The 13,027-nt window shown below is 38.0% G+C and overlaps 1 protein-coding gene across 4 annotated transcripts; it reads right to left on the bottom strand.

Annotated features, from left to right (window-relative positions):
* Positions 1 to 2,757: 2,757 nt before the first annotated feature.
* Positions 2,758 to 11,681, bottom strand: LOC125191207 (cleavage and polyadenylation specificity factor subunit 3-II). Of its 4 annotated transcripts, none has more exons than XM_048088726.1 (14): positions 11,518 to 11,681; positions 11,033 to 11,052; positions 10,872 to 10,954; positions 10,534 to 10,784; positions 10,324 to 10,438; positions 9,079 to 9,152; positions 7,983 to 8,119; positions 7,650 to 7,713; positions 7,113 to 7,178; positions 6,964 to 7,033; positions 6,509 to 6,613; positions 4,878 to 5,019; positions 4,318 to 4,417; positions 2,758 to 3,621 (listed from the first exon to the last, which is right to left on the bottom strand). In XM_048088726.1, exons 3-14 carry the CDS (start codon positions 10,894 to 10,896, stop codon positions 2,875 to 2,877), a joined length of 1,896 nt encoding a protein of 631 aa, XP_047944683.1. In that variant the 5' UTR covers positions 10,897 to 10,954; positions 11,033 to 11,052; positions 11,518 to 11,681; the 3' UTR covers positions 2,758 to 2,874. The 4 variants fall into 4 exon arrangements, with proteins under 4 accessions (XP_047944683.1, XP_047944690.1, XP_047944675.1 ...); XM_048088733.1 differs by lacking the exon at positions 11,033 to 11,052 and having other exon boundaries at positions 10,534 to 10,655; positions 10,737 to 10,784; XM_048088718.1 differs by lacking the exon at positions 11,033 to 11,052.
* Positions 11,682 to 13,027: the final 1,346 nt, after the last annotated feature.

The following is a 13,027-nucleotide window of genomic DNA, read 5'->3' as shown; positions in this document are numbered from 1 at the left end:
TTTTATTTATAGTACCGTTTTCATCTCATAAAAATAGTAGGAGTACAAATAAATAATATTCCCTTTATCCCGATTAATATGATACGTTTTTCCTTTTTAGTTTGCTCTATTTCATTTTTTGAAAACTTTCTCTCTCCAATGAATACACCCAACTACTTTCTCTCACTCGTATTAAAATATTCAATTTTCTTTCTCTCTATATTTTAATACTAACACCCATTAAGATGACACATTTCATTTTTTGAAAACTCTCTTTCTCCAATTAATACACCCAACCACTTTTTCCCACTAGTATGAAAATATTCATCTTTTTTTCTCTCTCTATTTTAATACTTACACCCACCTTTTTTCTCTTCAATTAAACACTTTAACCTATAATTTCTAAAATCCCGTGCCGGCTAAGAAATGTTTTATCTTAGTCGGGATGGAGAGAGTACGTTTTAACGTATAAAAAAAATACTCTTCCCATCCTTGAATAGTAGTAGGTTCAATTTGACTTGACATAAATTTTAAAAATATACTCCCTCCGTTCCGCTTAAGATGACACGTGTTCCTTTTTAGTTTATCCCAACTAAAGGCATCCACAATGGGACGCCCTAAGCGACGCCCTATGCACCGCCACATCAGTATTTTATCCTCCTCCTATTCCACCTGCAGTGGGGCGGACTATAGCCCGCCCTAAGCGACACCCTAAGCATTTTATCTATTATTTGAAATTTATATTTTTATGTTTGCAAATGTAAAAAGAAAAATAAACATATAAAAACAACACAATTAAAGGGAAATTCTAAATTTACTTAATTAAAAAAAAGTTACAAAATAAGAAATAAAAAAAAAGCACTAAATACAAAAAAAGGCTAGTCTAGAGAAGTCCCAACTTGCGGCTGAGACCATCGATCATCCGCTGGATGCCCTCGATTTGAGCTGGGTTGGTCGCCTGCATGAGGGCGGTGTGCGCGTCCAACAACGTCCGGTAGTCGGAGGAGGCCGCCAAATCCGCGTACGCATGGGCCGAGTCGAAGTCGCGGACGGCGTCGAACTCGGGGTCGGCGACGGGGCCTGGTCAGGCGGCGCGGCGGAGGATGATGTGGCCTTGCCCTTGCCCTTGGCAGCCTTGACGCCAGGGGGACGCCGGGAGGACATCGGTGTGCCGGAACTCTCATCATCGAACACCGGACTGTTGAGGTCCATTGGAGACGCGCCGCTATCGCTACTTGTATAATCATCGAGGGTGCGCTTCGACGCCCTCTTCCTCGCCGCCGTCGATTGGGGAATCATACCACCAACGAACTTCTGCTTGTCCCTCAACAGCACCCAGGACTGGTAATGCTTGAAATCGCCGTACAATGAAATGTACGGCTGCATCGCTTTGTCCCGCACATCCGCGAGACTCTCGCCACCGCCCTGCTCCTCTCGCACTTCTCGTACTCCCCCGCGAACAAATTTACCTGCTTCTTTATTTGATCCCAGTGCTTGCGGAGCTGCTCCCTGTGGCGCTTGTACGCGTTCGCCGGCTTGGCTGCGTTGTATTTCTCGGCGATGTGCTCCCAATACGCAGTCACCTTCTGGTTGTTGGCGTACACCGTCCGAAACATCAATCCAACATCTCGTCAAGACGATGGATTCGGGATCGGAGTAGTTCGTCCTTCCCGGGGCGAACTCTTCACACACCTCTGTGGTAGACAACTTCTGGACTCGTGCCTTGGTCCGCTTCTTCTTGGTGGCGGGCCCAGACGTGGCGGCGGAGGGGCGGAGGCGAGGTGCGGCGGCGGAGGATGGGCGGTGGTCCGTGGTAGGCTCCATGTCGGACAGCCCGTACGAATCGGTGCTGAAGTCGGGATCGTACTCGGCGTTGGTGTCGAATGGCCGGTATTCGTCGGGTTCTGTACCCGGCCATCGTGCACCACCGAACATCGGACTATTCGGATAATCTCCGGAATCCATTTTGCTTGTAGAAAATGTAGTGAATTTGAGAGTGAAGAGTGAAGTGAAAAATGAAGTGAAATGAGATGAATATATAGGTTTTGAAAATTTAATAAAATTAAAAAAAACGGAAACGCGTCACATCGTCCGCGTCGTCCACAGTGGCAGATGATGCGACGGACGATGGGTATCCTCCGCGCATCGTCCGCGGACGATGTATCGGGCGCGGACTATGGGTAACCCATCGTCCGCGATGCTGCAGTGGCGGATGATACGTCCGTCGCATCGTCCACCCCATTGCGGATGCCCTAAGATGACACATTTCCTTTTTTGGAAACTTTCTCTCACACTCAACCACTTTTTTTTCACTCCTATTAAAATATTCATTTTTCTTTATATCTCTACTTTTAACACTTACCCTAACTTTTTCTCTCTTCAATTAAACATTTTAATCAATAACTCCTAAAATCCCTTGCCAGCTAAGAAATGTGTTATCTTAGCCGGGACGGAAGGAGTGAATTGAAAAATACAATGGAGGGTGAGCCTATTTTTACACATTTGCTATCAATTTTATAATAAAACATAATTGAGAATTTAAGATAGAGTAATTTTATAATAAAATATGATTGAGATAAAGTTAATGGGATGTATAATTTAAACCATCATAACGGAGCAGTAAACCATCATTTTTATACATAACATAAAACATTGTTTTCATGTTTAACATTTGCCAGGAATTTCTTAATTCAACCTGAAAAGCATATTTTCAACATATTCTTGAACTTGATTTCGATAAAGCAAATGTAGAATAAGCTAAGACAAACAAGGATGAAGTGACACTAAATCAATGATCATAAAAGTAGATTCCTTCAAGTTTGTTTTTTCTTTTGTATCAAGAACACTGGAGCTTTAAATAATGTCACAAGAATCCATCAAAAATTTCAGAAATAATCAAGTGCTTTCCCTGCTCAACTTGACATTCTTCACTAGTGAAATAACTTTCCAAGCAAGTTCCTCCTCAGTCACCGACCATGTACAGCGAAAATGTAGTGCATCCACGTTGCTGCTCGGACATTCTTCCCTCGAGCACAAAGAGGCAACAAACGACCCAACCTGAATGCCCTTTTGGCAATCATGCATAATACAATCAGGAAAATCTCCGGAAACTAATCCGAACAACAGCTGCAGCAAAAAAATCTTTTGAGACGTCGAAGGCGACCAATCTGATGCAGCATTGCTAATATCTGAATCATATGCTGCTGAGCAACAATGAACAAACTTCACTTGATGATTTTCTACTCCTAACACGTCCCTCAATTCATTTTGAGTAAAGACTCTAGGATTCTGCAGGGTTAACATCCCTTGACCCACTCGGTCATCATGAACCTGCAATATAGGAGGTGTTCTCTTGTCCGAGCCAACATTGGTTTTCCAAAACTTGAAATTGGGGGTCAGGCAACTCTGCAGAAATTCATCAGACACACCAGCTTCTATGTGATGAGTTGAAGGAATGGTCACAGTTTCATTGTTTGCTGGATAACAGCATTCAATTCCCAATTCAGACTCTATTTTTTCTTTAAGCGCAGCCATCTTAGGCTTTTCTCCATGTACAAGCAGCACATGCTTAGGCGAGAGAAATTCAACAAGGTCCATGATTCCCTTGCCATCGGTATGAGCACTAAAAGCTAACTTATGAATCTGCAAAGCAGGTTGGGGAAAGGCCAAATAAGAACTAATTTTAACTCTAACACAAGCACTTCACCAAAAAATGTGAAATTTTTGTGCTTGTTAAGGAGCTCTGAATTTGCAAACATTATGCCTTCTACATCAAAGGTCTTGAATTTGACATAGTTAAATGTGTGAATTTAAGCACAAACAATAACTTGAAATGCATATAATGTGTGTTTACATTCAAATATTTATCATTTCACAACTTCCCAATTAGTTTACCAACATAATATGGGATAATAATCATTTAAATCATAAACATTGACCAAATTTGTAATTTCAACCCAACTTGTAAGGCTGCGTAGCAAATAAATACCAAACCTTTCAATTTTATGCAATTAACAGTCAAGTCGAAATTGCCAATTAGGTTCAATATTTATGGTTTAAATGACTATGTCATACTATAATACTTATACAATAACCACTTTATTGAAAATTATTTTATTATTTTATATTCATACAAAAATCTACAAACAACACAACTATTCTGTTCATTAATACTAGGATTATCGACACTTTAAATACTAAAACTTCGAACCCTACCTAAATCTAAAACAAAAGCATGCTAAATAATTTAGCAAAAACAAAAAAGTTGCTAACGTTTCATCCTTTTGGGCTATTAGAGAAGGAAAAAATAATGGTATATCATAAGAGGAAGGTAAGAACCTGGCATCGCACATCGGTTTTGACATTCTCATCAAGCTTGATTTGTGTCGGTATCTTGGCTGACATCAATTTGCTTCCTATAATTCCATTCGAACAAGATCTGGAGGAAACACAGAGAGTTTGGGATCAAAGTTGCATACATGCACCGCCCCCGAGTTTACGCACCAGAACTGATAACATTCAAGATTACGCACGAAAGATAATTTTTTGGCTCTCTCTTTAGCCCTATGTCCCTAATCCCTAGGAGGTCTTCCATGAAAACTTTATTTTTTCTTGTGTGGATGGCGGGCAGGCCTGCCATGACCTATCATTACTTGCGACTATCTTCAACATAGTAAAAAACAAAAAAGGGCATTCTACATATGCATCGTCTAAAACGACTTATATCAGTTTAGCAACGAAAGAAACTTTATATTCATAACAGTGGTATCGTCTTCTTTGTTATATCTTCTGCATTTTCTTCATTCAGATAAAACGAATAAACCAGACCCACCCCCCCTCCCAAAATAACAGAGCAAGTAGAAGTGCAAATCACTTATGTTAGAAAAGAACAATCATACCCTGGTAGCATGACAAGATTCTCTTCGTATGGAGCCCACTGCTTGAGAATTTCCAAAGAAAAGCCACCATTAAGGTTCCCAGGTGAAGCAAAAAGGACACAAGGTCCAGGAGCATTTATCAAGGAACGATCAAAAATCCTAACTGCAACATCACAATTCAGAGTAGATTATATAAGGTACTTTTACATATTTACTTACACAGGTTGCACAAGTTTAGATAACACCCATGCTCTAGAAAATCATTGATAATCATGAAAATTAGAGAAGTTTTTTGAAGGATTATCGATCTCCAGTTTATATCTAAATAAGGTTTGAGTTGGACTTTCCGCCCAGAGGGGAAGATGATGCCAAAATAAGATAATGAGATTTAATCACCAACAGGTAAATGTATAAAAATAAATATTCAACATATTCATTTAGTATTTAGCGCATGGCAGGCATCCCAGCCCTCATACTTATATTCAAAGTTATACAACACATTGGCGAAGTGAAGTACCGGGCCTATGGTCTGTGCCTTACCAACAACTCTAGCTTACATCCATGTGTCATATCTCCCAAATTGTAGCTATGGTCGGGCATTGTTGTATTGTAGCCGAACCACTGCAGGAGTTGGGGATGGTGGAATTAAAATTTATAATAATTGAATATGACAGAGAAAGGAGAGGATATATGAGGCAACATGGGCTGATGAGGATAAATTTGCAAGGCAATCTCCATATTTCTGCCTTGTGGACAGAGTAGAGTACAGGACTGTTAGGGAGGAAGGATCGAGGAGTTGTTGCAGAATCGAGGAGAGGTGAGAGCAAAGGCAAGTGCGTAGCAGTGCTTGATGCTTGACCATTGTTCTCTCATTTCTTCATCTATTATTTACATTAGCCAATTAATATTGGGTTGAGCTGCCAGTTAGTTTTATGGGTCTTGCTATCCTAGAGAATACAAGCATTCTTTCTCCTATTGGAAAGACTAGTCTAGGATTTTGTATTTCTTGATCACATTATCATATTCATTTAGAGTATTTATTGATTTTCTCACATTATTATTTTTATTGATTGTCTCTCTAGTCGCATCAACGATTTAAATTTTTATTCATAAAGAATGATATTTATAATTTAAGAATAAAAATAATTCTATAAATATGTAAATATATAATATTGTATAACATTAGTAAAATTAATATCAATGCTATGCCCTAAAATATATATTCATATTTTTCTTATCATCTATTTCTCTCGCACAACTTTTTCTATGGCTTGGTTCGAGTTGTTTCCGAACACTGAACATATTCAATAAATTTTAATACTCCCTCCATCCACGAAAAAAGTCTCATTTTAGAATGTCCACAAAACATAGTTCCATTTATAAAAATGGAAAATTTTCCTCTCATACTTTACCTCTTTTTCTCTCATCTCTCTTACTTTACCCACATTTTTATACATTCTTTGTCTTACTTTATCATTTTCTCATTAAAACTCGTGTCGTGCATAAATATGACTATTTTTTATGGATGGAGGGAGTAGTTGTTTGGGCCCCCCATCGTTAAAAGTCTGGCTCCTGCATATTACTTGAGGTCATCATTGGAAAAAAAAAATCCATGCTGCTTCTTATTAGATCCAGAGTTTGGCCGGACTTACCGTTTCTGAAGTCAAATGCGTTGTGTCTAGCATGAGTGTCCTTGACATTTTGGCTTGCCCAATTGATGAGAATTTTATGGTACAGATTTGCTTGTATGGTCGAACCTGAGAATTTTTGTATTTACTCAGCTATTTCCAACGAAGTGAAAAAAAAAAAAGCTGATCTTCATGGACATGTGCCCACTCTTTGAGCTGTTTGATAGAGTGAAGGCGGAATTAACAAATGAGCTAAACTGAATTGATATAACACCTCAAACCAAGAAATTCACAGGAAGATTCCTACCACACTGTGAATGCTTTTCTGTTTCCAATGGTGGTGCAAAGATAAAGAAACCCTTATTTTGAAAATACTATTCAAACACCCACTAATTCTTAAACCACATAAGAACTTTATTCCAAGCACGCCAATGAAACCCATAATAATTTTACAAAAAGATAAAGGCAAAAAGGGTTACCTGAAGAGAAGTATATTGGCACCTTAAGGTTTGTCCGCTCCCAATAATCATCTAGTAGCATACACAGTTCCTGAAGAATAATTTAATCAGGAATGCACAACAAATTAATTGCATCAACTAATTTACATTTATGCTGCGAATAGTAAAACCTGAGTCCTCCCAAGAGCATTTGAAGGAATTAGAACCTTGCCTCCACTAGTAACACACTTGTGAACCTGCAAGACAAATCAATCACATGTAGATTTAAGCATCCAAATACACACTGAAATAAATAAACATCATATTAGAAATACGATTCAGGGGGAAAGCACATGACATATGGAACACCTAGACAAACATCCACTCTGCATCAAGCAATTCACAGGTGTACCTAGCAACTAAATGTTCCTAAGGCTGAGGAGACTTATGGCTTTATGGAAGAGAGGAAGTATACCAATTCAACAAGTGCCACTCATAACTGTAACCTTGAGAAATTGAAGCGTGAATAACTGAGATTTATTATTTAATACTTTGGAGTATAATTGCTTCAGTTCAGGTATAAGAAAGAACAAATGCAGAACGCCAAAATTAGTAAATAGAATCTATTTATGGGTGATGACAAGAGATACATAAGAACATATAAAGGTATATAACAAAAGAGCAAAGCATATAAGGTTAACAAAATTCAACTGATTGAAGATTCATACTGCTTTTAGAAATTCCCTCTCTTGGACATATTTTGAATCACGGTATGTTGTTGCATAAGTTGACCTGTTAAAAGGAAAAAATGAGGACATCTTAAGAAGGATTAATACGAAAGATCAGCCAACTGTGGCAGTGTATTCAGCCACTTTCATCACCCCAATCTCCATGCAGCCACTTTGAAGTTCATGAATCATCTAATTATTGACATATCTTCTAATCCCAGCTAAGTTCGTTCAAGTTAAAAAATGTCCTAGAGCATGCGAATTTCATATGCATCCCTAGCCAAGTTAGGATTTCTAGTCAGTCAGTGTATAGTCATGTAGAGTTTTTCTTACTCGGATATAACAAGGTCTAGCTGCAGTCGGTCAATTTGAGCTGCACCAAGATGTCTATCAGGCACCATATTATAGTCACCTGTATATACCAAAGCAGCATCACCCACTTTGGCATAAAACATTGCAGCCCCAAGAACCTGAGAAAAATGTGTATCAATTCTGAGCCAAATTGGACAATATTCAAAGAACAATCTAAATTTCATAGATGAACCATCTAATAAGTAGACACCAAAAGTTCCAGTATGTAATTGTTGTAAATATTGCGTTATAGAACAAAACATGATAGGCTGTAGGTTTCTAGTAATGAAATACTTATCAAAATCCTGACATGCACCTTCTACAGATGGACTGAGCCCTATCAAGTTTCATTCAATTGTGCAACCAATACATATACTATTATACTAAACCAACATGTAAGAAGTTTCTCGACACAGCATTTGATACTTCATAGCTTACAAAGACATTGGAAATTGAGAATATGGAGTTGTGATTGATATATTCTTCGTTAAGCATTTGGTTCACGAGTTGAAGTAAAGAATGCCTTGCTTCAAATTTGAATCCTTAGTATGTACTCCTCCGTCCCAAGGTAGATGTCTCACTTTGGTGATGGCACGAGATTTTAGAAAATGTTGTTTTGTGTGTTAAACGGAGAGAGAAAATACACCCTCCGTCCTCTGTTTCACCCTAAGTGATAGAAACATCACTCCCTTACTTTTTCTCACTCTTACTTTATCCTATCTCCACTTAACTCACAAAACAACACTACATAAAAAGGAAGTATATATATATTAATGTGAGAGAGAACTTTATCAAAAAAAAAGGAAATGTGTCATCTTTTGTTGGACAAACTAGAAAAGGAAGTGTGACATCTACCTCGGGATGGATGGGTATTATGTAGGGACTGGAACTATAAGGGATTCTCTACACATCAATATATAATTTGAGGGAAAAGGCTGGGTATTTTTAATTATGACATTATTATAAACCTTACACAGATATCTTGCAGGTCATTTGCAGAAGAAGCACAAGTTTGTGGTGTGTGTGTGTGTGTAAGAGATATTAGTAACACAAGTGGAGCAAGGAATTAAAGCCTTACGTGCCCTGCATAGTAGGCTCGAATCTGAAGGTCTTTATCAACGTGAATAGTCTGTTTTAGATCCACTGCAGTCACTAGTTTGCATAGACCGTAGCACATGTAAAAAGGAGCAATAAGATTACTAAAAATAACAGATATAAAATGTGCATACAATCAAACAGCACATGCCAGGAGTCAACTAAAATAGTATCTAAAAAGGAAACTATTTAGTGTTTCTATTACCCTAAGGTCCACAAGATCGCCTGTAGAAATAGTTGATGGGAATGACTGAGCAATAATTATCATTTAAGGAGACACCAAGCAGAAAAGAAAATGGTTCTTAGCACTGAGGAGAGAAGGAGGAAACAAAAGGTGTTATGACATTGCAAACCGAATTGAGAGTTATCAAGAAAAAGAAGACCTCTCAAAAAGAATGTTTTTAGGCATGCAGTTGGCATTTTAATGATGTAAGTAGTATTTGACATAATGCTCTTAACTGTCAAACATTTCTGCTCCTTTCTGATAATTATGCCCAGAGAAGGTAATCTCAAAAGTATGCCCTTTGATTATCAGGTATCAAGTAAAATCATACCCAAAAAAAAACGATTTGAAGTGATACAAATCAAAACCTAAACAGAACAGCCAACAGGTTGAAAGGAAGTATATTTTTATCATTTGTAAACCATAGATTAACCTCTTTCAATGTAGTGGGAGATTCTTTTGTGCCTGCTCCGTGAATGTTCTAGCAGTGTAATATCTGCTAGCAGTAGAGTGTGTGTGATTGTGATATGCATAGGTAACTATTAATTGTGATATGCATAGTTGTTTCTTTGGGCACAGTACTCCAAATGTAGGTGGTTGAACTGAATTGTTGTCATGTTATTTTTGGTTTAACTGAACTGTTCCTACCCATAGCTCACTAAGCAATATGGTCTCATCCTATGAGCCCACGGATTAGCAAATTTTTCCCGAATCAAGTTTACATGTGCCACAAGTTCCCTTGGCAACCAAGTGACCAACAACTTGATTAATTAGGTGTATCTATATGATTTTAATTCACTATATTTGTTATTTTATTTCATAATTGAGTTTCAGGCTGGACTGGATACTCTAGGTCAAATTCTTTAGTTATTTATAGCTTTCATTCTATATATTTGCTCCTCCTCGATACTTTTTACTCTGTTAGATGCAAAACAACAATTTCCTTGCATAAACTTGAACTAAGAGGCAAAACAAAGATAGAGAGTTCATAAAAAGTTGCACTACCTTTTTTCATACACTCTGCAATATGCTCAGAAGTAAATTGCGCTTTCTCTCCTCCTCTTTCAAGCGTATTTCGATAATCCTCGAGTGCCAGTGGAGCTAAGGCCTTCGTTGGATACTACAGCAGCAAAAACTGTTTCAATTTTAAAAAGCCAAACATAATTGAGGAAAAGGGGACTGCTATAGTGAATATGATGACTATGGGTCTGGTACCGTCATGTAAATGGGGCCCTCATATCCACAAACTTGAGTAAAATATGGAAGGGCTCCAATGTGGTCCAAGTGGAAGTGTGTAATGATCACACAAGAGAGTGAACTGGTAAAGTCACCAGAATCTGAAATCAAAGAAAAATCTGGGTATTGGCGAAGATCTTTGTAGCGCATGTGCATTCCACAATCAAACATTATTCTCTTGCCATTTATTGTCACAACCACGCAGCTCTTCCCCACTTCTTGCCCCGCGCCTGTCCAAATTACATGGACAATTAATTAAAGATAAAACAGTTTCTAGGAAAGTTTAGAAAGTGTCCTGAATAAATACAATTCGTTACCGAGCACTAGGCATTCGATAGCCATCTCTAGGCAGCTGTACTCACGACCCGTTCACTAAAATTCTGTTTTATACTTTTAATCTCTGCAGCAGAAAGAATAAAAATAAAGCATCACCATAAAATTCATAATGGAACAAATTAAAACTGTTGTCAAATATTACCCTTGAACTCCGGCCACAACCTATATCAGAATATTACAGTTTAGTTTCAAAACACAATGAAGAAACACAACCTACCAATCAAGAATAGCAAGGAAAGAAGCCAGAAAACTAAAAAGGCCCGGAAAAAGTGAATAAAAAAGATAGCAATAAAAAGTAATGAAGAGAATTGTAACACCCAACTTTTTCTACCTTAATTCATCGAGTTATTTTTTTTTTCAAATCTGAAATTCTCTCCCTGCAACAGAGGTACACTCTTTTCCCTCAATTCTCAATTCCATGGCTTAAGTGCCTCACTCACGATAGTTCACTCACAGAAATTATAACAACACTTTGAACCCTTTTTTTGAGAGATTTTCTCAAGATACGATCTTTAATCTGCAGTAGTAATAGGCCCTTTGAACCAATTCAAATTCTTCAAACCTCATGAAAAACAAACTAAAATCTTTTAAAAGTTTTAGAATGGGGAATTGGGGGATGAGACTTACCGTTTGTGCGAAGTCAGTGAGAAAAATTGGTGTTGTCGATTTGAGATAGAATGAGACGAAATCAGTGACTTGATTTTCAATTTGAGAGCTAGGGAGAGGGAGAGGGAGAGGAGAGGGAGAGGGAGAGTTTTTCTGGTTTGAATGGGAGTATGTTGTGTTATTGTTTTCTTCCTATTTCTTTTTCTTATGTTTAGTTTTTAGGCTTGGGTACATTCTTTTTTTTTCCTTAGCGGGCCACTATTATTTCAATTTATTTAATTGGACCAACTTAGATTTAGTATGTGAGACTTGGTTGGAAATACATATATGTACGTGTGTTTTGGGTCAGGAGTATATATATATATTCTTTTATTTAATTTATTATTTTTGTTGTTAGACTAAGTTAATTTTTTGATTGGACTGTATTTTACTAGGCCTATGGTTTGTGCCTTACCGTCAACTCTAGCTTACATCCATGTGTCATGTCTCCCAAATTGTAGCTATGGTCGGGCATTGTTGCATTGTAGCCGAACCACTGCAGGAGTTGAGATGGTGGAATTAAAGTTTACTACTATAATAATTTATTATGACAGAGAAAGGAGAGAATATATGAGGCAACATGGGCTGATGAGGATTGACTTGCAAGGCAATCTCCAGATTTGTACCTTGTGGATAGAGTGCAGGACTGTTAGGGAGGAAGGATCGAGGAGTTGTTGCAGAATCGAGGAGAGGTGAGCGCGAAGGCAAGTGCGTAGTAGTGCTTGGTGCAGTGAGAACAAAATACATCGAACATTCTCTGCATATTAGTAATAATATTGGAAAGATCACGGCACCACCACTCTACATAATGTCATGAGAACTTAAAACCCACATGCTACAATCTGTTAAACAAAACAGATTATCAATCATTAGATAAATAGAAATTCCACGCATATATATTCATCCTTCCATTTAATCTCCAAGTCCAAAAAAGAAAAAGAAAAAAAGCATAGTATGGCTATTTGGATTATTGTCTTGCTGCTTGCTAGAAGCTAAAACTAATTGAATGTAATATAAAATTGTTCACACAGTTGAACAAGAGAAAGCTTAGTTCTACTTAAGCATCTTCCCATTTCCCATACAGTTGATCAGCCAATACTTTTCAGTCTTCACAATCTCAAATTGCATATTGCTGAATGCATACGAACCAAATCAGCAGCTTATATTGAGGAAAAGCAAAACCGAATTGATTTATGAACGACGATTTCTCATACACACAGATATAGTTCACCAACCTGGAAGACGGTGAGCCACTCTGAGGCGATGGTGGTGGACAGGTCAAGGCCAGAGGGTGGCTGCAACGCTGCTCAGTCGGAGGCCGCACCTTTGGTGATGGCGCGACGGAGAAGGAGAAAGAGAGCGCGCTAGAATGAAGTGTTGTTAGCAAAACTTTTGCGCGCTAAATCTTACGTCAAGTTGAATACAAACCAATCTAATCTTCGACATATAAAGCATGTTCAGGATTTAGGAAAGAGAGAAGACAACTTGGGCT

The sequence above is a fragment of the Salvia hispanica genome, chromosome 1 (genome assembly GCF_023119035.1).
Source record: "Salvia hispanica cultivar TCC Black 2014 chromosome 1, UniMelb_Shisp_WGS_1.0, whole genome shotgun sequence".
In the NCBI taxonomy this organism is placed as follows: domain Eukaryota; kingdom Viridiplantae; phylum Streptophyta; class Magnoliopsida; order Lamiales; family Lamiaceae; genus Salvia; species Salvia hispanica.
Note: the sequence above shows the minus strand (reverse complement) of the source record. Positions and strands in the feature narration are given on the sequence as shown.

Excerpts from the sequence above, each read along its gene's own strand:
- LOC125191207 (XM_048088726.1), bottom strand. The coding sequence starts at position 10,896 with ATGGCTATCGAATGCCTAGTGCTCG. Across the intron at positions 7,034-7,112 it reads ATGCTCTTGGGAGGACTCAG|GAACTGTGTATGCTACTAGA; the intron begins GTTTTACTATTC and ends ATTATTCTTCAG. Across the intron at positions 5,020-6,508 it reads CGCATTTGACTTCAGAAACG|TTAGGATTTTTGATCGTTCC; the intron begins GTAAGTCCGGCC and ends GTGATGTTGCAG.